The 23,310-nt window shown below is 50.9% G+C and overlaps 1 protein-coding gene across 8 annotated transcripts; it reads right to left on the reverse strand.

The window, feature by feature from the left end:
* On the reverse strand, positions 1 to 23,304 carry AKAP1 (A-kinase anchoring protein 1). 8 transcript variants are annotated; one of them, XM_046902741.1, is made up of 12 exons: positions 17,442 to 18,850; positions 15,357 to 16,694; positions 9,797 to 11,483; positions 7,765 to 7,898; positions 6,532 to 6,658; positions 5,822 to 5,949; positions 4,869 to 5,046; positions 4,369 to 4,519; positions 4,139 to 4,206; positions 2,640 to 2,713; positions 1,768 to 1,833; positions 1 to 1,651 (listed from the first exon to the last, which is right to left on the reverse strand). In XM_046902741.1, the coding sequence occupies exons 3-12, from the start codon at positions 11,457 to 11,459 to the stop codon at positions 1,589 to 1,591; spliced, it is 2,652 nt and encodes an 883-aa protein (XP_046758697.1). In that variant the 5' UTR covers positions 11,460 to 11,483; positions 15,357 to 16,694; positions 17,442 to 18,850; the 3' UTR covers positions 1 to 1,588. The 8 variants fall into 8 exon arrangements, with proteins under 8 accessions (XP_046758697.1, XP_015151350.2, XP_046758698.1 ...); XM_015295864.4 differs by lacking the exons at positions 15,357 to 16,694; positions 17,442 to 18,850 and adding an exon at positions 23,092 to 23,304; XM_046902742.1 differs by lacking the exons at positions 15,357 to 16,694; positions 17,442 to 18,850 and adding an exon at positions 22,884 to 23,218.
* Positions 23,305 to 23,310: the final 6 nt, after the last annotated feature.

The following is a 23,310-nucleotide window of genomic DNA, read 5'->3' on the forward strand; positions in this document are numbered from 1 at the left end:
TTTGATTAAGACGGCTTAAAATTTGAGCTTTAATTGAAATGGAAAGAAACATTCCAAAAGGATATATGTTTTATAGATTTAACTGAATTACCAAATTTAGTTTCCATTGGAAGTTATTGCAAATATGAACATTAAATCATAAGCGCCAAATAGGACAAAATTCAAGAAAGGATATAATAATCATAACACATCAGAAGGGACTGGACCAAATTCTTTTGTAGGCAGTTATCCAAATGTGCAGTGTACTGACACATGAGCTCAGTGGATGCAAAGACACCTTTGAACCCACCTGAAAAAACCTGGGAGGCCCTGACTACATCATTTGCCTGGCAAGTATCTTCTGCACCAGCAATAAATCCCAACTCAATACATATCTAAAGTGATATACATTAGAGGGCATGTGCTTAAGAGTATTAAGTCAGCTTAAATTACTTGGGCAAAAAATAATGTTTTAAGTTTGTGATACAAATAAATCTAAAAAGGAGCAAAAAAAAAAAAAACCAAAACCAACTGTGAGAGAGAACACCACTGCAATAGTAATGCCAAATCGTTACTTTTTTTTTTTTAAACAGGTCTGTACAGCAACATAGCAAAGAATGCAGTGATCACAATTCAAACCAGACAGCAACCTAAGGGAATGCCAATCCTGTATACAGTACAGCAGAAACACTCCCATCTCCAGATGCTCCAAATACGTTGGCTATCCTAATGCACTCCAAACCAGTTCTACCTACATAGGACATTTTGGTGTGAAAAAGTTTCTGTAAAGTTCCCTTTGTTTCCAGTGTTTTTCTTGTACAAAATATTACAATGTTTTTATATATATTTACAGACTTGCACAGCTAGAAAAATACAAATTACAATTAGGCTTGGCAATCGGTTCTTTTCTTTAAATACACGATATTTCAGAGCAAAATTGTAGTGGTAATGGATCCTGCACTCCAAGCATTTCTTCCTTAAGCATATCAAGCATAAAAAGCATGATTGCAGTGAGACGTGCCACAGGATGTGCAACAAATGCAGCTCATCAACCTCCTGGCATCAAGAAGATAAAAGATGAATGCAATTTATGCACGTCAGTGGCACAATATAGAAAAATCCATAACTGAACATTAAATTCCTTAATAACATTCATTAATTTCACAGGCAGAGCCCGTTTAAAAAATAAAAAGGACAACCACTGTAACTTCCAGGAAAAGCAGACACCAACTCCATGGGGTACCACACATCTTCAACACAAATGTAGCCACAGCTTACATTTCAGGGGCATTTGGTAGCTTCAAGCAAGCCCCAGGATTTTAAAGGCTTTTGCCATTTAAATAGAGGCCAGGGAGGATTTTTTTGCCTTAAAGCTACAGTATCTCTCATTATGGCTTTTAACACCCTGCCTTTCACTGAGATGAGGTATGTGTTTCTAGTGAAATGGTAACAGTTGAGCAAAACAGTTTTCAATGGACCACAAAACTCTGCAGGCAGGTGTAAACAGATCTTCTGTGGGAGGTTGCCAAACCGAATTGTAACAGTGCAAAACAGGATTTTTTTTTTTTTTCCCCATTAGGAAAAAGTTGTCGAGGCATCCAGGACACCACTAGTAGTTGTCAACCCACTGAGCAAATCCTCTTTCCACCAGAGTTCTGTTTATTGACACCACCTGAAGAAAGGGGAAAAAAAAAGATGAATAAACCACTAACAAGAAAGGCCAAATTCCAAATCAGCAGCGTGCATAATTAGAACTGAAACACGTTAAACAGCAGTATGGCAGCATACCTCATCTCCCATCATACTCCACAACTGTATCAGTGGCAGACCTGTTGCATTGTCATAATTCGTGACCTGGAAACAGAAAACAGTGTGCAGCAATTTGGTCTCATCCACAATAGATGCACAGCTGGTGTTATTCACTGCACGATACGCTGTTCCTCAACCCACGTGCAGACCAGAGGAAACAACTGCTGCCACCACGCAGCTGAGATACTGCTGGCAAGTTCTCTTTATTTGCTCAAATCTTTGCCTTTGCCAGAATTACTGATGCCTCTGAGCACTGTGTTAAGCCAAAGGAAGCTATAAAGCTATCACAAACACTATCAAGCTTCCCACTCATCTCATTTCAATTAGTTTACGTGGATAGTTACAGTCACTATGAGAAGCACTTCAAAAGAGGTAAAGTCCCCTTCAATAAGACCTAGCACTGTGCATGGAAGCCTGTGGGCTCCAGCAGAAGCCCGTGTCTCTCTAACCAGCCACAGGCCACACCTTCTACATAAGCGTGGCAAGAATGCTGCAGGCTGGCAGGGCAGCGCAGTGCTTAATCTGCTGCATAACAGCCCACTTTGGCTCCATGAGCCCATTCATGCATCCATCCTCACCATCTGCATCAGCTGACAAACAGGAATTCTTGCCCCTTTCTTTGTGCATCTCTTAGAGGCACACAGTTCTGTGCAGTGGTGATGTTATACAAGGTTGCTACACAAGCCTGTTCTCAAGAGCTGAGGCTTCTCAACATGAATCTTGCCCAGCAGCCAGGCTTACAGGTTCTGGACTTTGTTTCTGATTAATACACACACACTGTACGAGGGGTAGAGAGGATAACAGCAGCAGTAAAATCATCAGCAAGTCTTTTCCAGACGGCCCTCATGTACCTGCGCCAGCAGTGCTGCCCCTCTGGTCATCTCACTAACAGCAGCGTCAGCTTCTGATGAAAAGTGATCCTCATCTTTGGAAAGAAAAGAACAGGAGAAAACAAGTGAGATATTCACAGGCTTTAAAGTCCAGAAGGCACCATTAATCTAATCTTGTCTGACCTCCCACATAAGTTAGGCCAGAGAGAATCCTCACCTACTGCTGCTGCAGGCATTTGCTGAAACCAGTCTATTAAGCTGGAGATCACAAGTATTGTGCCTGCTGTGTTGTTGAAGGGGGAGGATGAAGTGCTTTTCAAAGCCACTAGCTAAGCTAACGTGAACATAAGTGGTTGATGAATTAGGAAGCTTTAAAGACAGAAGTGTTCTTTTGCGGTACCTCTGCCATTCATATTTTGATCCTTAATGAACTAAGCTCGGGAGCCTCAGGCCTTTCCTGACCCTGCAGCGTGCAAATGTTATAAATAGAAGCTCTGAAACATTTGTCCCACAGGATGGCTGGCACTCGAATGGTGCCAAACGCACTCTGCAAACACTGGCAACCCAAATCTCACAACTTGCACAGCTTATGGGGTACTGCTGCTAAACCGCACACAGTGCAGCAGGAAGCTCTCATGTCCCAGCCAGTAAGGTTAAAATCTACTCGGTGAAGATGAGACAGGACAGAAGGGTTTTCACTTTGGAAGACAGTTGCTCATTTCCTATCTAAAGTTACAAAATAAAGTTTCCTTTTTGCGTTCCCCACCTTGAGATGATCTCCAGAAACAAAGGAATTCCCTGCACCTCCAGAATATCCTCAAGGCATGTGCAAACCCCTCACCTCCACTAGCAGCAGCATAAGCCCACCTATCACCCTGGCAGAGCCCGCACTGGAGTCCTGCCAGCCACACGTTGCAGTGATTAAAACCCTGCCCACTGTTGTGCCCCTTCTGCACCCAGGGGGGCAGGATTTTAGACACCAGTACAGCAAACACAGCGAGCAAAGCCAGAGCCTGCCGCCAGGGGGTGGGGAGAAACAACTGAAAACACAGCAAGCATTTCTAGGCGACTCACATCACAGTGCTTGCAGGGCAGTCTCTTCAAGGCAGAATGTGCACATCAGTCTTTACAGCAGGAAAATATCTGGTATCTGTCTAGCAGACTGAAAACCAAGTTTGCACTTACAGCTACACTACGTCTGAAGGCAGCAGAATCATTACAGCAGCTTCAGTTACATCCTGCCAGTCCTGCCACACTGCTGTTTAGGAGAGTAATGCATTCTCTCCTCCATACAGGAAAAAGCCTGGATGTTTATTATCTTCCTCTTGAGTAAGACAGATTGTGTCATACTAGCAGATCCAGCAGAATAAAATATAATTTTTCCAATCTTTGATCTCATCACTTCAGAGGCTGCACTTGCAGTAGGAGGGATAAAGTTTACACAATCACTGCTTGCACACAGCTGGTGTGCATTTAAACCTGCAGGAGGAACACCAATGGTAGCTCAAGAGCTCCATTACCTGGAAGTGGCACCACGTTGTCTAGTAAAACTTCTGCTCCTTGGAAAGGTAGTGTTACAAAATCAGACCTTAAGAAGAGAATCAGATCAAAATAAGAACATGGCTTCAAACCATTTCACCATCTCCCACTTCAGCAGAGAAATATCCTTCGGTGTTTCAAACCAGATGGATGCTTTTGATGCAGATTCAAGCCAGATATGGCCTCAGGCTATGGAAGAGGAGCTACAGACCTGATTTGTCTGAGTGTGTCAATCTTCACTCTCTCGTATCCTCCATAGTCAACATATCTGATCTCCACTTCACCACTGTCTTTGAAGTAGCCAACAACTTGTGCCCGCCACCACGCCCCCTCCAGGCCTGGAGCAGCACAGATAATACCAACTGCAAAGAATAAGAGCACAGAGAAGAGAGGCTCAGCGTTAGTAGATTTCTAGAAAACATCACGTCACGTGTTAGCGGTACTGCAGTTATTTACTAAGAGACAACAGCATTTCTTAGGTTGCTTTTATTTTCTTTCAACACCTCTCCATAAGGCCTGCAGGTGAGACCAGAGATATGCATTTTACCACTAAATCTCAGCCACTATAATGCTGTTCTATGCAGATATCCACTTCATTTCCAGCCTCTGGTCACTAGCAGCAAGGTCTGCTGTCTCCAACAAGGACAGCAAGTGCTGATTGCTCCTTCCCTGTGATGCACCCTCCCCTTCACATCATGTCCAGTCACTTACCTTCCACAGGTGTTGGCAGGGTTGGAATTCCAGGTTGAGAATAGCAGACATACATCTGCTGGTCCAGGCTACGCAGGACATGGAAAGTGGGGTGCGTATGCTGCTGTAGAAACATGTGTCCTGCATTGACTTGGTTAGCCACAACCACTTCTACAGTGACTCCATCTGGGAGCATCAACTACCACAGGAAGGAGAGAAATACTCATCAGCTTTAACTTCCACATAAGCTTCAGTCACATTTAGAGACACTGTTTAATTCCTTGTTCCATGAGCAACTCCTAAAGCTAACAGCCACTGGTGGGAGAACACCAGCATTCTGGTAGTTGGATTCCAAAGGCTGCTTTGGATCAGAACCAGAAAGATACTCAGCATTGTGTCTACACTACAGGAAATCAGATGTGGGGAGGGGCCCATCTTGTGCACAGAAAGACTATCAGCACAGAGCAGCTGTGGGACTTACTGCACAAAACATCAGAGAGAGCAGTCAGCAGTGATGTAGGTCAAGTCATGCTGCACTATCGATGCGGTACAACTCCCACGGATGCCTTGCCCACAGGATTTTTAACATCAAGACAATCTCTGCATGGGCTGTCTAAGATTTGTCACAGAGGTTGTTTTAAAAGTTCGTTTGCCCTACCTACCAGAGAGCCGCTGTGCTGGGCAACTTCCCAGAACACAAAGCATTACTCTGCTCAAAATACATCAAAAGTGCCTTTAACTTTACTAAATTCAGGTCCTCCTGAACAAAGCCTGTCTTCACATCCACGGAGACAGTTATGTGCACAGTTACTGTACAGATTCTAGATGCCCAATGCAAGCAGTGTTTCTAAGCATCTTGCAGCAAAAGCAGCAAAGAAAGCAAAAAAACTATTCTACGAAACACTAATGTGTAAGCATTCTCCAAATGCAATTAGGTACCATAGTGCCACCAGAGCCAGCAAACCAGGGCTTACCCAGGAAGTCATAGGGAGGGAATGAAGCGTCAGCGACGGTGGAGGTGGAGCATAGATGTTGGTGAGACTCAGCTCTTTGAACTTCTTGCCAATAAGGCTCAGTGCTTTTTCTACATGATGCTGGGAACCTGGAAGACAGAAGTCCAGCACAAAGTCTGTTGCACAGATATTCTGAGGGCTTACATGCATCCCATGTGAAGCAATACAGCTACAAGAAACTTCCTAGGCTACATCAACAACTTCTAGAAAAGTAATAAATTGGACATTAAATCTGATGTTAGGGCCAACATGAGCAATGCAGGTTGCCAGGCCATCACTTCAACAGCTTTAGCCTCCAGGACGACCTATTTCACAGAGTACCAGTAGATTTTTTCAGCCACGTTTAAGTCTAACTCCCACAGTCAGAGTCCATTTGTCAATGCACGTCCCCCAGCTCCTCTCTCAACACTAAGTGATCCTCCAAAGGTATTGGTGACAAACTACAGCAGCTGAGGATGTTAAACTGCACTCTCACCTCTAAAATAGAGATGAGTTCACGTGCCAGGATACAGCTGAGTTGGTACACACCTCTACTGTAACAGCACTGTCTGTGAGCAGAAAAGTTTTGTAGAGCGCTCGATTCATTAAGCCTGTAAAACTGTTTTAAATTCCTTGCCCATCTATTTACAACCCAGAAGCTAGGTATTAGACCATGAATAGACACATCTCACCTTCAATGTGACAGATTTGGAAGTCATGGGAATAAGGTAGTGTTGAGATATAAATTTTGGCACCAGACGTTTGCTTCAGGAAGCTCACATACCTCCCTTGTTTGCCAATCAAGCGGCCAACTAAATGCTTTACAAAAGAGATAAGAAAGCAACAGTCAGGAAGAGAAACAGATCAAACAACGCTGCTCTCCATGCCTTTTTTCACCCACATTCCCACTTCCCAGAGCGCAAAGGGCCAGGCAGGATGAGACAAAGCAACACTGGACCAGTTTTGTTGGTCTGTGGTAAGTTAAGGCAGTTTGTACTGATCTGTGAGTACTGATTGTTTTGACACCTTCACATCTTGCAAAAAACCACGAAAACAAAACTAAATGTGGTAAAAGTTACTGCCTGCCGACAGCTTCTGAATGAACATCTTCCCGATCCGGACGCATTTTTATTTTTAGGGGACTGTATTCAACACACTACTTTACATTTTGAATAAAACGTGTCAGCTTTAACACAAGCTAATTAGATTAGAAAGGGAGTAAATCAGGCTATCGCATGCTGGACCATACAGTCCTGGAGCAGCTGTGCAGTGTGCACTCAAGGCAGCAGCATGCTTATCCTGACTGAGCTGCTGTTTCACTTCACCAACTGTCAGCATCTGGGTCTGCTGAGGAGCAGAACTGCAAGGGCAACAATGTGTACAGCAGCCATGGGTGACCCCATACGCGAAGTAGGAAAGAAGGGGTGTACACAGTCCCCCAAACCATACCCTCTCTCTCAAATCCAAAAGAAAACTCATTATAAAGATAGATGCAAGCTGCTCTATTCTGCTTCACGGAACAGCTCAGATCAGCATTTAGTTTGTGAGGGGTTTAGATGGGCTGTTAAAACATAATCCTCCTATACAGTGAAAAACAACTCCTCACCTGCTCTTAATAACTTTGTACTCTCAAACCATTCTGAAAGCACTTTTGAAGCAGCACGCTAACAGGCTGGGGTGGAAGATAATGGGGAGTAAAGAGTTTCACACCCAACATTACCCTGGGTATAGACCTTACGTGCCTCTTGATTACAGCTGTGTACGGGCTCTTCACTCCTGGTCAGTTGCAACAGGAGCTAAATGCTTAAATCCTTGTTTATTTGTCGATCTCCTTGGGATGGCACTGAGCCACTACCGGACCGCAAGAACCAGAAGATGGCTATGTAGGGCAGGGCAAGAAGCACGATGGGCTGGTGGCTGGTTACCTTTGGAACCTCGATTTCCCAGATAGTGAGGTCAGACTTGCTGGATTCTCCTCCTGGCTTAGAGTTCTGGTGGGTCTCTGTCTTCCCCAGGGCACAGCCACTGTCCACAGAATCCATGCTATTTACATCCGAACCTACAAAACACACACACACCAGCACTACGATTACGCACGTAATCCACCCAGCTACCAGACACAAGGCCATGAAAACACATCATCTTGCAGAGAGGTTAGGTTGAGCTTTTCTTAGGTATATTCATGTGACATGTTCCTGCACTGAGCTCTGCAGCGCTTCAGTGCGGATCGAGCCCTGTCACACACAGTCTAAACAGTTTCCTTCTGTTCCTTGGGAGGAACCTGAGTACCTCTGGGAACACAACAGGAGGCCAGAGCTCAGCATGAGTCCTTCAAACAGGGTGACACCTTACACAGAGATGGGACACTGAAGTCACCACTACCAGCTGAATGGGAGCCACGTAAGCATCAACACAGAGCTACTGCTATGGAAAGATACTCTGTGTTTTCCCCATGGCTTATACAGGGCTCCTCGCAGGGAGGGACACACAACCTATTTGTCTGCTTCATATCACATTCCTGTCTGAACAAGGGCTGCACAGCGAATCCTGAGCATGCCCAAACTGCCTCTTGTCTTAATATCTCATACACCTGAAGAAACACAGCACCAAAGCTGAGCTACGGTTTGTTCCCAAACCAGTCAGTATCAAGGAGGTTTCCCTTGGGAAAGGGAAAAGCAGCCTCCTTCAGGTCAGTGTATCACATAGTTGATCCTACCCGCAGGTTAACACACAGGAACATGAAGACCATCCAGTACAAGACCAAAAACAAAAGTAATTGAACAGCTACTTTACATTTGCTACATCTCATCTAGTAAGACAGCTAAGAAAGCTGAAGACAAACAGCACAGCTGCTTGTCACAGACTCTCCAGACAAGGAGGATTGAAATCCCACAGCCGGGGTGTGAAGGTCAGCTGTAGGACCTCTTATCCAACAGTCACATTAACAACTTTACCTGCTGTATCCTTCCTCCCCAGCCTTCAGCTTTAGCACAGAGCTTTCAGCTCTTATTTAACAGCAGGCTCCACAACCCGTTCTTACATCCTCCCATCACACCAGCACTGACAGCAAGGCAAAACCATTCCCTTCCCATAGTTATTCTCACTAGTGAAGATGTTCTGTGGGTTTAATCCTTAATTCTTGGCAAACTCAACCCTTGTCTTGCAACAAGCAGCAACCCTACTATGCAGCAATTACAAAAGACATCCTGTCATTAAGAGCTGTTGGCGCCACAGGATCCTAAAGGATTTTAACACCCATCCCTAAGGTCACATGGGTCAACATTTGCTCAGACAGTTTTGTATTCTGCCAGGCATACATCATCCAGGATCTAGAAGGCAAAAACAATACAGAGACAGATGGAGGAGCTCCACAAGCATCGCTGCCTGTTGAGAATTCTTGGCGTGCACCTTGCTCCTTCCAAGCAAAAAAAGGCTTCAGGGTAAATTGGTCTGCAACCACTGATTTTATCAGGATTTATTAGAGCAGTTTGCTGGTTCACCCAGCAGCACCTCAGAAGCCTGCCCTACAGCCTCCCTCCAGAAGCAGCCCACAAATGGAGATAAGAACTCAGTGCTTGCTAGAGGTTGTCTGAACTGGAGCAGAAACCATTTGCATTAGCAAGTTTCAAACCAGTAAGGTGTTCAACGCCTGACCTATATCCAGTCACACCATATCATGGGGACACTCACACACTTTGCTTTAGACAGCAAGCACTGTGTTGAAAGGGAATCAGTCTGTTCATCCCGTTGCAGCACACCACAGAACTGAGTGATTCCACGGTACGTTCAACATCCCGCTAACGCTTGGGATACCCATCTGAATAAGGCTGAACTTTCACCTGCTGGGAGAAGGCTAAATACAAGAAGGAATTGTCTGAATGCGTTGTGAATCAAGGCGTTACTGCCCGTGAAATGTCTGCTCACCATGTTTTGTTGGAAGCTTTACACACCCCTTACCTCCTGAGTGATCTCCATCCATCTCGGCCGCCCAGTTACCCTCATGGCGCGAATCTGAACCGTCTTCTTTCAGCATCCCATTACTGTATGGCACTTTGCTGTCTTCAGGTAGCTTCAGGGTAGGAGGTTTTTCACTTGGTTCTGAGCTCTGCTCAGCAGAAGTGTCTTGGGTTGCAGATGTGCTCAGTAAGTCCGAATGCTGGCCTGATGCGACAGACAGCAATGTGTTCTGCAACGGGTCCTCCACACTTGTCCCACCTTCAGATGCACACGTGCTGCACCCAGAGTCCTCCATAACCAAGTGTGACTTTCCCAGTGATCCTCCATGGCTTGCCACAAGAGTTCTATCAACTCCTTGGGACTCACTGTGCACACAGTTCTTTTCCTGATGGTCTTGTGTGTCTCCCTGAACCGGGCTGGATAAGTGGCCAAGTGCCGAACAGCTGGAATACGTCACACACTGATCACGTTCCTCTGTTGGCAGGGATGTTGGTACCGCAGCATCGCTCTTAAGAGCTGTGTTCTTATCCCCTCCTCCAGCTTCTGCCGCAAGCAGCTGATCAGAAGAAGCAGTGCTTGCTCTCTCCTGAGGTCTCTCAACTCGGCTGGCTGCAGCCTGGCAGATCCGACTGGACACATCACTTACAGAACCAGCCAGCACTTCCTCAGTTGCTGCCAAAATGACCTTGGAAATTATTTGTATTGCTACTTGCTCGATTTTCTCAACTTCTTCCTTGTCTAAGCTCACTCCTCTGATCCTCTCTCTCTCCAATTCATTTCCTTTTGCATGTGTGTCCTCTCCCTGACACACAGGTACAGTACTGTCATTCGACTCAGGTATCTTTTCTTCCCTAGATTGCTCCAAACAGGCAGACTCCAAACTGCCTGATAACACCCTAACTGCAGAATCCTGGTGACTCAGTACAACTTCATTAGTGAGAAGGGCTTGTGGGGCATCGGCTTCCTTCTCCAATCCCAAGTGAAGGGCTGTCATACAGCCAGTATCCGACAGCGCAATTTCTGGCATCTGGCTTTCCTTAGGGGGCTTAAGTGAAGACTCATCTGACTGCTCTGCATTGCTGATCTCCTCCGTGATTCCCAAAGACCTTTGTGTCGGCACCACCGATGCTGACGGGCACTTAGCTTGGTTTGTACTAGAGCCTGAATCCTCTTCAGGGCTGACTGCAGCACCACTGCGACACTTAGTGCTCTTTGAGATCAGAGGGAGAGAAACACAAGCAGGGACGCTGCTTTCATCTTGAGAACCTTTAATTTCTAGTTTTTCACTGTCGTCCTCAACGGTGCTGGGCTGAGTTGTCCTTATTGCTGGGGCTGAAAGGTCCCGTGAGAAATCTAACCTCTCGCGAGTCCGACGCGTAGGAGAGGGCGTCATCGGCCCTGCTGGCAGCAGGGAGGCCGAGGTTTCATTCTCTGGGCGTTCCTCTTCTGGGGAGAGAGGCAGTCTTTGAGGAACACATGCTTCAGTTTTGGGTGGTGAGTCATTCTCTGGCAGTTCTTTCTGCTTCCCTTCTGCAATGGCTATTGCTTGTCTGTTACGATTGCTTGGATGCTTTTTTCTATGGGAATAGATCCACCAGCAGCCAAGAAGTGCCAGCACTCCAGGTATGGCGTACGGGAAGAAAGTGCGAAAGCGTAAAGCCATTTTACAAAGCCTCAGCAATTAATCCTAGAAAGGGAAAGAAAAATGGTGTTAAAATAGGCACAGAAAAGGCAACGAGAAGTTTCACCAATGCCTTGAGCTGTTTCTATTCGCACAGCAGGGCTGCTTTCCTGCTGCTTTCCATTCACGTCTCTGCTCTATCAGCAGACCTGAGAACACAACCCTCACCTAGCAGTAGGGATATCTGGACAGCCCTCACCAGTGCATTTATCCTGGCTAACAGCTTCACCTTCTTTCTCCTGCCTTGCCTTTGCAGGTCAGTGCTAAGCACAGGGCAGCATCCCACACAGCGCGTTTCTCCTGCACCAGGCTGAGTTCCCAGCACAGCTGTACTGCAAGCATTCAGCAACTCAGACTTGATACATCACAGGTCTCCCCAGCTCTCTGCTCTGAGGACAGCATCACACTTCCAAAAGCATTTTATAGGCTGACAAACACCAGTGATTTACTACATTTGAGAGACTGAAGGAGAACTGCTTCACAAACCTCCTCAGCCACATCACTGCAGAAGGGCAGAACGTGGCACACAGCCCACGCCAGCACTTCTGGAGGTGCAGAAGAGCACTAAATAGCTAAGTTATTGTTTAATGCATAAAGCAAAGGCATTCCTGAACACGGAGCGCCTGCCCCCTCATGATGATAAAAGGGTCTGCAATAGCCAGAAGTGCCTTTGAAGGATATCACACTTTCCACTGGAAGCCCAACACAGCTATCAAAAAGTCCCCTACCCTTTCTCTTATTCAGCCATTACCACCTCAGGACGGGTATTCGTTAAGAACCAAGGGGCAGTAAGTCCACTCAGAACTTGCAGATCCTTCCATGTCATACATCAATTTGCAAGCTAAGCAGATGGGAGGGCTGACACTGATCTTACTGCCCATCTGTCTGCAGTGTGGTTTCTGCTAAAAGAACAGAGCTATATAAAGGGAGAACCGTGGCACTAAATCAGGTTACGGCGCTAAGACAGGCAAGTTCCCCTCTCTGGAAACAGCAACCCCCTAGCCAACAGGTGTCACAAGACCAGCTGGATGCAACCATACATCAGAGCAGAGGACAACATGGGCAGCAGAGAGTTACTCTGCCCTGCTGCAGAACGATGCCAGGGATAGCGCTAACAGAAGGCCCTGCAGGACGGGCTCTGACCCACAAGTGCCTGGGATGTCTCTGCAACCCAACCTCGACCATTCAGTGACTGAGACAGAGGAACAACATTTGCAAGCTTTTATGCAGCTACCTGACCAATGTAGAACAGGAAGGCCTGCAGTTGAAGATACCCCCAAGGAATTCAGGCTACAGAGACAGCAGCACGCAAAGATCCACAAAGTATCCTAGTGCCTGCAGAGGTAGCTATTGGACACAAGTAAGCCAGTCATAGCATGCTTTCTGGGCACCGAGAAGCACATAAAGTGGTCAGCCAGTTAAAATGAGCTCTGAACACACAGAGCAGCCGAATCCCTAGCTTGCCATGCACTGATGAGTCAGAAAGCCACCACCATCCCACAGGGCAAGGGGCTCCTGGGCCTTCCACTGCCTTCTCTAAGGCAGCAGGTGGGCGCTCCAGCAGAAGGCATGAGTAGAAGGCAGAGGGCTCTGTGTCACCAGGGCAGCAGCTCTTTTATCCACGTTAGAAGGATCCCACTGCTCATTCTGTGAAGCCTTTCAGCAGGAATCATCCTACCACTCTAACTGAAAAACTGAACCTTGCCCCCCTTCAAATGGAGTGAAGTGAGACTGATAGTTTGCTCAGAGAAATGTTATTTCAGTCACTTCAATTTCTCAATACAACAGAGGGAGAACAAGCAAAGCAGCCCTGAATGCCTCTAACACCACAGGAGCACTGGCTGGGTTTAAGCTGCACACAGCCTACAAAGGCACACAGCTCCTGGTGCATTATGGTGGGCAGCAGGATGGTCTCAAAGCGTGCCTACACCACCTAAATTACAGTCTTCGTGCCACCATTAATAGGCAGGCAGGAAGAAGCTACATTCAGGGCTGTTCCAGCCAGGGACACCACTCAAGATGTGTAGGCTTTGTGTCAGCTGGAGACAAGTACTGATGGAGTATCTTGCCTTCACTCCCAGCAACAAAGGCCTCGTAATGCTCAGCAGGTGTCCAGGAACACAACACCGTGAGTTCAGAGCTTCAGTCGCTGCACACCCTTTGGAAAGATGCTGTGAAATTTGGAAGCATATCTACCCATCTGCACAGGGACTGCCTGCAAGGGGATGCACTCTGAATGCCTCAGCAGCACCTCATCACATGTGAAGCTCTGAGGGAGGGACAGCACAACCAGGGCTGCACTGTGAGCCACGCAGCCCTGCAGGGCCCAGCACAGCACATCAGCCTCCTGCATTGCTCACCGCCCAGTTGTGTTCATGCTGTGACCAGAATCCAGGACGCCGACACATTTCTAACACACTGAACAGAACACCTCTTAATTGCAGTTTCAGCCTTTGTTAAAAGGGGTTCTGTGGGTTTTTTAAGCACTGAAGCAACTTCAGAGCACACTTTCATGTCTATAAATAGAGCAATAAGCAAGATGGCACACAGCTCTTTGCTTCTTCTTTGCATCAGCAATGCTGCTTGGATGAAGACAGACATCAGTGCAAATTAATTCCACCACATTAACGAGTGTCCAGGTCACACAGGTGGCTTCTGCACTCCCTGTCTCAGTTAGGTCAGGGCTCCTGCATCCCATGTCCCCGCTGCTCCCCGAAGACAGGAGGGCCCACACCGGGGATTTTCAGAGCAGCTGCCCTACTCTGTGCCAGCGCTGCTGCAACGCACACCTCCCCGCAGCCCAGCTGGGACATCACACCCACCACGAGCCTCGGCTGTCCCGGGGAGGTATGGCAGCAGACCTGCAGGACTGCACACGCTGTGTGGCCTCGCTGGGCCGCCCTCCTTCCAGTACTGCGCAGACAGGGAGGCCGCTCCTGAGCTGCGGGCTGAGGCTTGGCTCACACTCTCGCTCTGCTCCAAACCCTGCCCGAAGAAGGGCAGGCAAGTTCCATGCATCTCAGCTCAGCACCCAGAGCCCATGAGCCAGACAGCAGCACTTCAGACCTTCAGGGATCCCTCAACCAGCAGTTTCAAGTAGCAAAGATGGGAAATGTGCTCTAACGCCCTTCGAGCAGCAATGCCTGTCCAGCAGAATCCATCCGGAAGCCCAGCCCCGAAGTCTGCCCTACGCCTACACGAACTGCCGTGCTGAACAGCTGCTACCCTCCAACCTCCGTGCGTCGAAAGCCGCCCCTCTCCCAGCAGAAGCACACGGGCTCTTCTCCGCCCGGCGCTATTGGCGCCCCCCGCAGTCGCTCTCCCCGCTCCCCACCCGCAGTGCTGGGCGGGGCCGACGCGCCTTTCCTTACGGACAGCCCGAGCACAAACCGAACCGCTGCGCGCCTCCCACAGCAGCGTCGCCGCAGAGCGCTCACAGTTCATTTTCCCCGAGCAGGAATTAAAGCAAAACACGACGTGTTTTCAGGAGATAGCAGCCACAGGAGCGGGAGCCACCCACTGAAAGAGTATTATCTAGTTCCCTTTGAGAAGCATAATGTTTCTTAGAGAAGAAAAAACAATCAAGCCAGTCTGTAGGCTGTGCTTAGTCTGTTTCCACCGGAAAAAAATGATTATCAGAGCAAGTGCTCCAACTGCAGCTTCCAAGTACAGCCCTCCCCATCTCCACGAGGAGCTGGGGAACAAAAACACGCCTCCCTCCAGCTCTGAGCATTCAGGTCCCAGACAGGCCAATATTCACTGCACGTTTCACACCTCCTCCTCCAGCCACACTCACAGCCTTAGCGGAGCTGGCTCAGCCACCAGCCTCACCTCCCGGTTCAACACACGATTTCAGAAACCCAGCGACCCCTCCCGCACCTCAGGAGTGAGGCTTTTACGCTGCTCTGTGCGGGAGCGGAAGCCGCGTGCGTGGGGCAGTTCCGATCCGTTCTGCAGCAGTCACCTCGCAGCCGGGCAGCAGAGCTCGTGGCTGAGAATAACACGTTGGTGTGCTTCGGATTTGGAATTGAGGGGAAAAAACAACACAGTTTTGTGCAGTAACTTGGATTTGGTTTGGAGGTTTTTTTTTTTGTCGCTGTTTGTTTTTGAACTTGGCCGTTGGAAAGCCTGCACACCGCTAAGACAAAAGGTTTGCACACAATGGGACACTGAGAGCCACTGCTGCTGCTCGTCTGCTGTCCACTTAAGTTTGCCATAGTTAATGCAGAACCACCCCACAATCTGTCTCATACCACAAACTCAAATTAAAGTAGCTCACGGGAGCCCATTCCCAGCAAGCTCCCCCATACAAGACAGTCCCATTATGACCCATCCCTACGGAGCTGCGCCAACCGCACAGACCACAGTCCCACACAGCCCCGCAGTGCAGCAGGGAGCAGCAGGATGCCCCACGGGGGATGGGCCTGTCCCGGCCTGGCAGACAGAACACTTCCAAGAGTTATTTTGAACAGTACAACCACTTAAGATAAAGATCTTTGCTCTTCCATGATGTTTAAATCAGAGGGAATTGGCAGTTCGGCTGAGCGCTCCTTGGGAAACCCATTTCATTTCTGCTTTGCCATCGGACCCATCCCAGCAAGCGCTGCGCTCTGCTGCCAGCGATGCTCTGCCGCAGCCAGGAGGGCGCTGGGCTGGCAGCTGCCACTGCCCCGGGGAGCGCCAGGGAGGGCCCCGGCTGCACACGGCTGACCAAAGGCTGCTCCGCCGGACTGCAGTGCTGGGATGTACACCTCCTCCACCCCCCTGAAAGTGTTCCTAAAGCCACATCCATTTCCCAACACGTTCTGGAGTGACGGAGCCCTCTCCGCGCTGCTCGTCTGACCGCTGGGGCACACAGGGGGCAATGGGACCATTTGCACACGCAGGGCTGAGCGCCGTCGCCTCCCCCGCCAGCAGCAGGGCACGAGATGGCAGCTTGTCAAGTCACACGGCCCCGGGCACTACCAGAACAGAGGGGCCCGGCCCTGCGGCCCTCACAGTGGGCAGAGCTCACACCATTGGCATCTCAGGAGTCCGCTCTGAACATCACAGCTCTGCACGGAGCTGCTCCGTGTTGAGCACTGCCCTCGGGAGGGATTAGGACAGCAGGGAAGGCAGCGGGCAGCAATCCAGGTCGCATTCTGACTTGATTTATGGAGAACTCCTGGCGAGGACCTGGGAGATGAGGACAAGGATGGGCACACGGTGCTCACCTACCTTAAAAAAAAAAAAAAAAGAAGCTGAGGACAGTCAGTTCATTCCACTGGTTTGCAACAGAGTCCCAGAGTGGCTTTAAGCCACCTTGCTTCTCCAGCCAGGCCAAGCAATCCCTCAGTGCACGCATCCTTATAAGGTTAGAAATGTTTGCAGGACGAGCTTTGCAGGGAAGCCAGACAGCTCATTCCTAAGGCCCGAGAGGAGAGCGCGGCCATCCCTGGAGCACAGGAAGGTGCCGTGGGGGCACTGCCCCACAGCCAGGCGCCCACCCCGCGCCCACCAGCAGGATGAGACGCAGCCGGAGCTCAGTACCACCTGACCAGAGCGAGTGGGGGCTCCACTGGAAGTATGGCTTCCCCAGCAAGCCCTGCAGTTGGGAAATGAATACTATCTGGGTGAAAGAGAACTGGGCAAGGCTGCCTCGGCCTCTTAAAACTTTCCATACTAAAAATAACCTGCAGCACACGCTCTGCCTTATAGGAGGCAGATGAACAAGAGCAGACAAAACCCCAAAGAACTGGAAACGCTACAAGCGAGAACAGAGGAAATGCTGCACAGGAACGGCCCAGAGGTGGCAAACCCGAGCGGCAGCGACCTGCCTCTGCCAGTGCCCAGCTGCCCCCGTGGGAGGCTGCGGGTCGGGCTGCAGTGAGCGGTGCCCAACAGAGACCTCACGGGACGGGCTGTGAAGCCGCAGCCATCTGCCCATCCCCAGGCCGCCAGCCTTGTGCCGCCCACCCGACGCACCGAGCAGCTGCAGGACATGGCTGCATTTCGGACTCCCGCCTGTCCCATCCTGTCCTCCCAGCGCAGTGTACCGCAGCCAGAAAGAACATCCGCCACCCAGAGCTGAGAGCTCAGGAGATGTGACTCAGAACCAGCAGGGAGCCGACAGCAGGCAGATCTCAGACACGATGTATGTACTTAAAAAGTGAACAGGTGAGTTTCTCTATACTTAATTAAAGTGAAGAGTTCTGCAGCAATTGCTGCCACTAACACCAGCACTGGGAGACAGGAGCAGCAGGGGATGCTCCGGAGGCAATACCTCCCTTCACCAACTACGCAGCTCACAAAGCTGCCTCTCCTGCGGATGGAAACTATTAACAAAGCCACTCTCCAATCTTCAAGTATTAAAAAAACCAACAAGCCCTAGTTGCAGAGGGGTTATTATGACAATGGTTGTTGTAGAGCTAAACTAGAGCTCTGGAACATGAAACACCAACACCGGGCTGCCTTTTATCTCAGAGATAAAGACTGCTTTTGGTGTAATCAGCTCCACTGACGTTCCTACAACAGCTCACTCCCTTCCTCTGCAGCTGAAGCTGCTGTGCTGACGGCCCAACTTTATCACTGCTTCATCCAACAACTCCACTTCTGTGCCTTCTGCCCCACCAAGGAGCCTGAGATTGGACCAGCAGAGCTGCTCAGCTCCAGCAGCATCACTTGGAGGCCCAAAGCAGGTCTCGGAGCTGTTTGCATGGACATACTCACAAGCAGAGGTTTACAACGAAAGTATCAGTTTTGCCAAACTGTGTGTTTTTCTTTGCAGATGTCTCAGAAATCACCAAGCAGTTCATGCATGCACAACCACCCAGCACCAGCAGCCACCCCCACCTGCACTGCTGCACAGATTAACGTGAGGCCCTGAGCTGATCCCGCCTGCTATGCAATAAGCCACAGGTTACTCTATGTAATTAACATCAACCCTATCAGATTATCGAGCTCCTTACTGCACTTGGTACCTTACAAGCTTCCTGCTCCCTCGTTTCATTACTCAGTTTCCTCAGCCACGCTGGTGTCCCGCTGGGAGCCACAGACAAGGCTAAGACAAACTCACTGCTTCACCAGAAAGGTGAACTTCAGAAACAGCTGCACCACTTCATCAGCACCACCTTCACCTTCCTTGTCTACCCCTCAAACATTTGAGGAAGCTTGCCAGTTTGAGTCTGCTTCTGAAGGAGAGCCAGCCCAAACGTTTGAGCAAGCCAGAAGTTTAGCACATTGGCCAGAGGCCGCACCACCTTTCCATTATCGTTCTGCTTGAGACAGCAGTGAAAGCCCTTGGATTCAGTCGCCCACCCCTGTGCACAGATATCCACGCTGGGAGCAGCACCACTCCCTGCAGCCCAGGGACCACTCTCTGCTTCCCCCACCCCACAGCTTCACACAGCCCGGCCGCACTGATGGATGCCCTCCCCGTCCACCAGGACTCATCTCCAGGTGGGCAGCATGGCCACGCTGCGCCCCACCGCACAGCCCACACCGCACCAGGGCTGACTCAGTGTTTTCAAAAGCACTTTTCATAAAATACTGAAGAGAATCTCTCATCAGTAGTGCCGGCAAAGCTGCTTTTATTACCTTTATAATCTACTGACACATTATAGTCATTAAAAAAAAAAAATTTAGCATCTTTCCTTCTTTCTGCATTGTTACCCAGCTCGGAAAATATTTCCCAGAACTTCAGAACAAACGCATTCAACGCACACGTGCCTCGTGTTCGCTTCTACATCGATACAGAACTCAGCCCTCGCTATGGGCGACGTTGGTGTCCACTGCAGGTGCGGCTTACAGTTGCAAATCCAAGCAATCAGTGAAGCAGAATGCCTGGCACACACACTGATTTCCAAAACCCAGGCATGCACAACACCCAGGAGCAGAGACTAAACTAACCAAAGGCTTCCTCTGTGCTCTGCACACCACACAACAAAACAGACCTGAATTTTCAAGAAGGAATGGAGAGGTTTACATCGCAGCGCTGATAGTGCTGTAGGAGGCAGCGGGGGACCAGGCAGGGATGCAGGGAGCAGCGCCAGACCTGCGCCCGGTGCTCACTGCCATGAGACCTTGACGGAGTGCTTCTCAAAACAAAACCTGGGCTAAAACAGAACAGTAAGAGGTGGTGTAGCTCAGCAGGAAACTGTGCGCTCAGAGCTCAGCTCGCTGCAAATAAACCTCAGAAGTGCATGGAGAAAATATATTGAACACCTGTTGCAAAAAGCATTCCATATTCACCTACACCGGGAACGAACAGCAGAGGTTTCAGTGCAACACTTAAACCGAACAAGCAGGAAGATGACTTCCATGCATTAATAAGCTTGCTACAAGAAGTTATACAACATACTGGAGACCTAACCAGAGAGACGAGCTTCACTTTGATCTATATTACAGGAGCAGCTACAAGCCCTCGCCCCAGCTGTGCTGGGGGCTGTTCTCATGCACACGATGGCTCCGCCAGACTGCAGCCCGCTGCTGGAGGCTGCACACAGACAGAGCTTCCTGCAGACAGCCTGAGCTGCACACACAAGGAGCAGAAAGAGGCGCTCCGAGCAGACGGACAGGAGTCCATTCGTTTTACCAGCCAGAAAACAGGACTCTATGGGCTATTCCTTTAAAATATTTTGGAGTTGTGATGTGCAAACTTCTTCCCTGCAACCCTGAACACCACACTTGTCCTTATCCCCACGCTTCAACAGGAAATGGAACAAATCCCAGGCTCACAAACAGAACAGGCTCCTCCTTAAAGAAAGGGGAAAAAAAGTACAAGATCACACCCTTGAGTTTTGTGGAGAGATTTTTCTCTCCAATCCTTGTTCCAGAGACTTCAGGCTTCCAAACCACAAATACATCCCCAAGCACAGCTAAAGCCCCGGTACAAGAGGCACAGCAGATCATGAGCTCTTGCTAGGAACTGCTGCTATTTATACCCAGGGAGCCCAAACCGGCTACAGCACGGGAAGTTTCTCATCCTCATTGCCAGGCGGCAGCAGAGGTCACAGGCAGCTCTCCCCAGGACCTCCTCAAGGTCTACAAGCACAGATTTGTTTGCTCGAGCGATTTAAAACGATCTCTTCCAAATCTCACTTAGCTCACCTCCGCTAAGAGCAATGCATGGGGCACCCACGTGCTGGTCAGCAACAAAGCAGGGGAACAGCTGAAGAGATCATGTGCAAAAGCAGTGACCGACATGGAAACATACCACCTCCTGCAACCCCTGCGAGGAGCAAACCCAACGGCCTGCCCTGCCGGGCAGCGCAGCACGTGCTGAACAGCACAGCCTCCTGCAGACAGCTCAAAGCGGCTGAAGTTGGCAGCTCCAGGTCCCACCAACCGTTTGTGTGAAGCGTTCCACAGAAGCACTGTAGTTAGAGATCAGGATTTTAGAAAGGCCAATCATCAGATCCGAAATATTACATAATTAGAAGTAATTAATGGTTCTTAATGACTTAGAGATGTTGCTAAGGGCACCTGGGGATACCAACCCTGAGCTCACCGTCCCTCTGGACACTAGAAATATCCTAAATAATTTTTTCACAGCAGTTAAGCACACACAGAAGACAAGAGCCATAGAGCCACAAGAGCCCCATGGCAGGGAGGGGGTTGGAGCTTCATGATCCTTGAGGTCCCTCCCAACCTGGGCCACTCTATGATAAGCAGAGCACGTTGCTTTTAGAGCATCATGCTCCTCACATAGCTCTGCTACTGCACAAACGCTCGCTCTCAAATACGCCCCAAGTCAGCCTGCAGTGCTTCCACAGTGAACCTGAGCCTCAACACAGCAGCCGGCGGCTCCCGGCCCTCACACTGCTGTCAGTGACTCCCAGGAGAACCTGGGGGGGATCACAGCCCACCGAGCGCCGGGGCTGACCCTCAGGTGCCGCCCCTCACACTGTGTGCGGTGAGGGGAATTCCTGTTGCCTCACCCCATGTGCTGGGGAGCAGCTGCCTTTACCCCAAGGCTTCTGAGGCAGCTGATGAAAGAGAGGGAAGCTCTCTATGCAAGCACCCCAGCGCATCTCCAGAGCTTTAAGGAATGCGGTTCCTCCAGTGGGTATCTAAGCTTGGCATGACTAACAAGAGCAAACCTAAATAAGGAGCAGCCATCGGAGCATACAAAAATGGGCTCCTGCAGCACCGTCCCCCATACAGATCTCCAACAGCGTCAGCTGTTTCACGTCTGACAGCCATCAGCCCACAGTCCCATCATACAGGAGCCGCTGAGAGCCCTTCAGGAGCTCTACAAACCACTGGAAGCAGCAGGTGCCAGGTGAGCAGCACCGGCTCTGCAAGTGATGCATTAAGGCAGCTTCTATTGAGCGTCAAGCCCAGTTTGAGTCCTACGGGTTTCTTGCTCCCTTTCACTTACTACAACTCGAGTTTCCTTCAGTGCAGCAGGCAGCGCACACGAGTAAACCGATCAAACAAGAATGAAGCTTTGCAATGAAGGTGTGCAGAGAGAAGCCGCACTACCCTCATTCTGAAGGAACCTCAGACATGAGGCGGTGCCAGGCACGGCCACCCGGCGCCCAGCAATCGCATCGCACAGCGGAGGCTCAGCGGCCGAACTGCGTCCCACGGGGAACCTCCGGGCGGGCGGAGCCCAGCGCAGCTCCAAGGCTGCCGGCCCGGCCTCCCTCCCGGCACATGCTCAGTAGATCATTCACAGACAAAGTAAACACGAGAAAAATAAAGTTGCTTCTCTTGCTACAACTTTCCCCAGCAACAAGCCGCTTCCTTTCACCTGAGGCAAAGTCCACGGCGGCTCTGATAACGTTCCGTGGGCGCGAGCGCAGCCGCCGGCCGCAGTAAGGAACCCCGGGAGCACGGCGAGCCGCCGCGCCGCCTCCCCGCGACAGACGCACCGCAGCGGCGGGCGCAGCTCCCCTTCGGTTCCTACAGCACGGAACGCCTCCCGAGGATGCCCGCACCGCGCCGCGCTCCCAGCTCCGCGCTGGGACATCGCAGAGCTCCGGAAAGCGGCAGAGCCCTGCCCGGTAAGCGGGACCGTCCTTCGTCACGGGGCGGGGGAGCAGCGCGGGAGCCCGACGAGAGCGGGACCGTTCGAGCGCAGCTCCGCGAGCAGCGACGCGCCGGGACGTAACCGCTGCGCTCCCGAGCGCGGTCCGCGCGGCGCGCAAACGGACGAACCAACGGGCAGAGGCGCACGCGCTGCACCGGGCGGCAGTCGGCGGCGGCTCCCGTCGGCGATGCCCGCAGCACAGCCAGGCCCCGCCGCCTCACAGGCAGCGGGACGGCCTCAGCCCCACCGCGATCCCGCAGCACGCGGACGGCGGCCGCCGTGCGGAGCCGATCGCCACGCGCCCCCAGCCCGGAGCGGAGCGGCCCTGAGGGGCTCCCGCTGTCCCGCTCGGTGCCGCCGGGTGACCTCCAGGCCGGGCCGACGGCGCTGACCTTGGGCTCGGCGCGGTCGTACGGGACCCTCCGCGGCCCCCAAAGCGCGACGAGCGGCGGCACGCGGGGCGGGCGGCGGGCGCGGAGCCCCCGGTACCGGCGAAGCGGAGCGGCAGAAGCGCCAGGCCCGCGGCCGTGGGCTGACAGCCCGGGACGGAGGGCCGCGGGGCACTCAGGGGATCAGGGCCCGGCCGCGCACGGTACTTACGGACGGTCCGGCGCGGCGCTGCCCCTCCCGGCGCCGGTGCCCGTAGCCGGTCCCGGTCCCACCCGCCGCCCCCCGCCCGCGCCGACCCACGTGCCGCCCGGCCGGGCCGCCGCGCTGGGACATGCACCGCGCCCCGCCCGCGCGCCACGCCCCTCTCGCGAGAGCAGCGCCGACCGCCGGGACCGCCCCTCCCGCGCGCCGCGCCTGCGCACTGCGCCC

The sequence above is a fragment of the Gallus gallus genome, chromosome 19, assembly GCF_016699485.2.
Source record: "Gallus gallus isolate bGalGal1 chromosome 19, bGalGal1.mat.broiler.GRCg7b, whole genome shotgun sequence".
NCBI classification, from domain to species: Eukaryota; Metazoa; Chordata; class Aves; order Galliformes; family Phasianidae; genus Gallus; species Gallus gallus.

Coding starts and splice junctions, on each gene's coding strand:
- AKAP1 (XM_015295864.4), bottom strand. CDS start 11,459: ATGGCTTTACGCTTTCGCACTTTCTTCCCGTACGCCATACCTGGAGTG. Junction 7,899..9,796: donor GGATGGAGATCACTCAGGAG/GTAAGGGGTGTG, acceptor TGTGTTTTGTAG/GTTCGGATGTAAATAGCATG. Junction 5,950..6,531: donor CCAAATCTGTCACATTGAAG/GTGAGATGTGTC, acceptor TCTGTCTTCCAG/GTTCCCAGCATCATGTAGAA.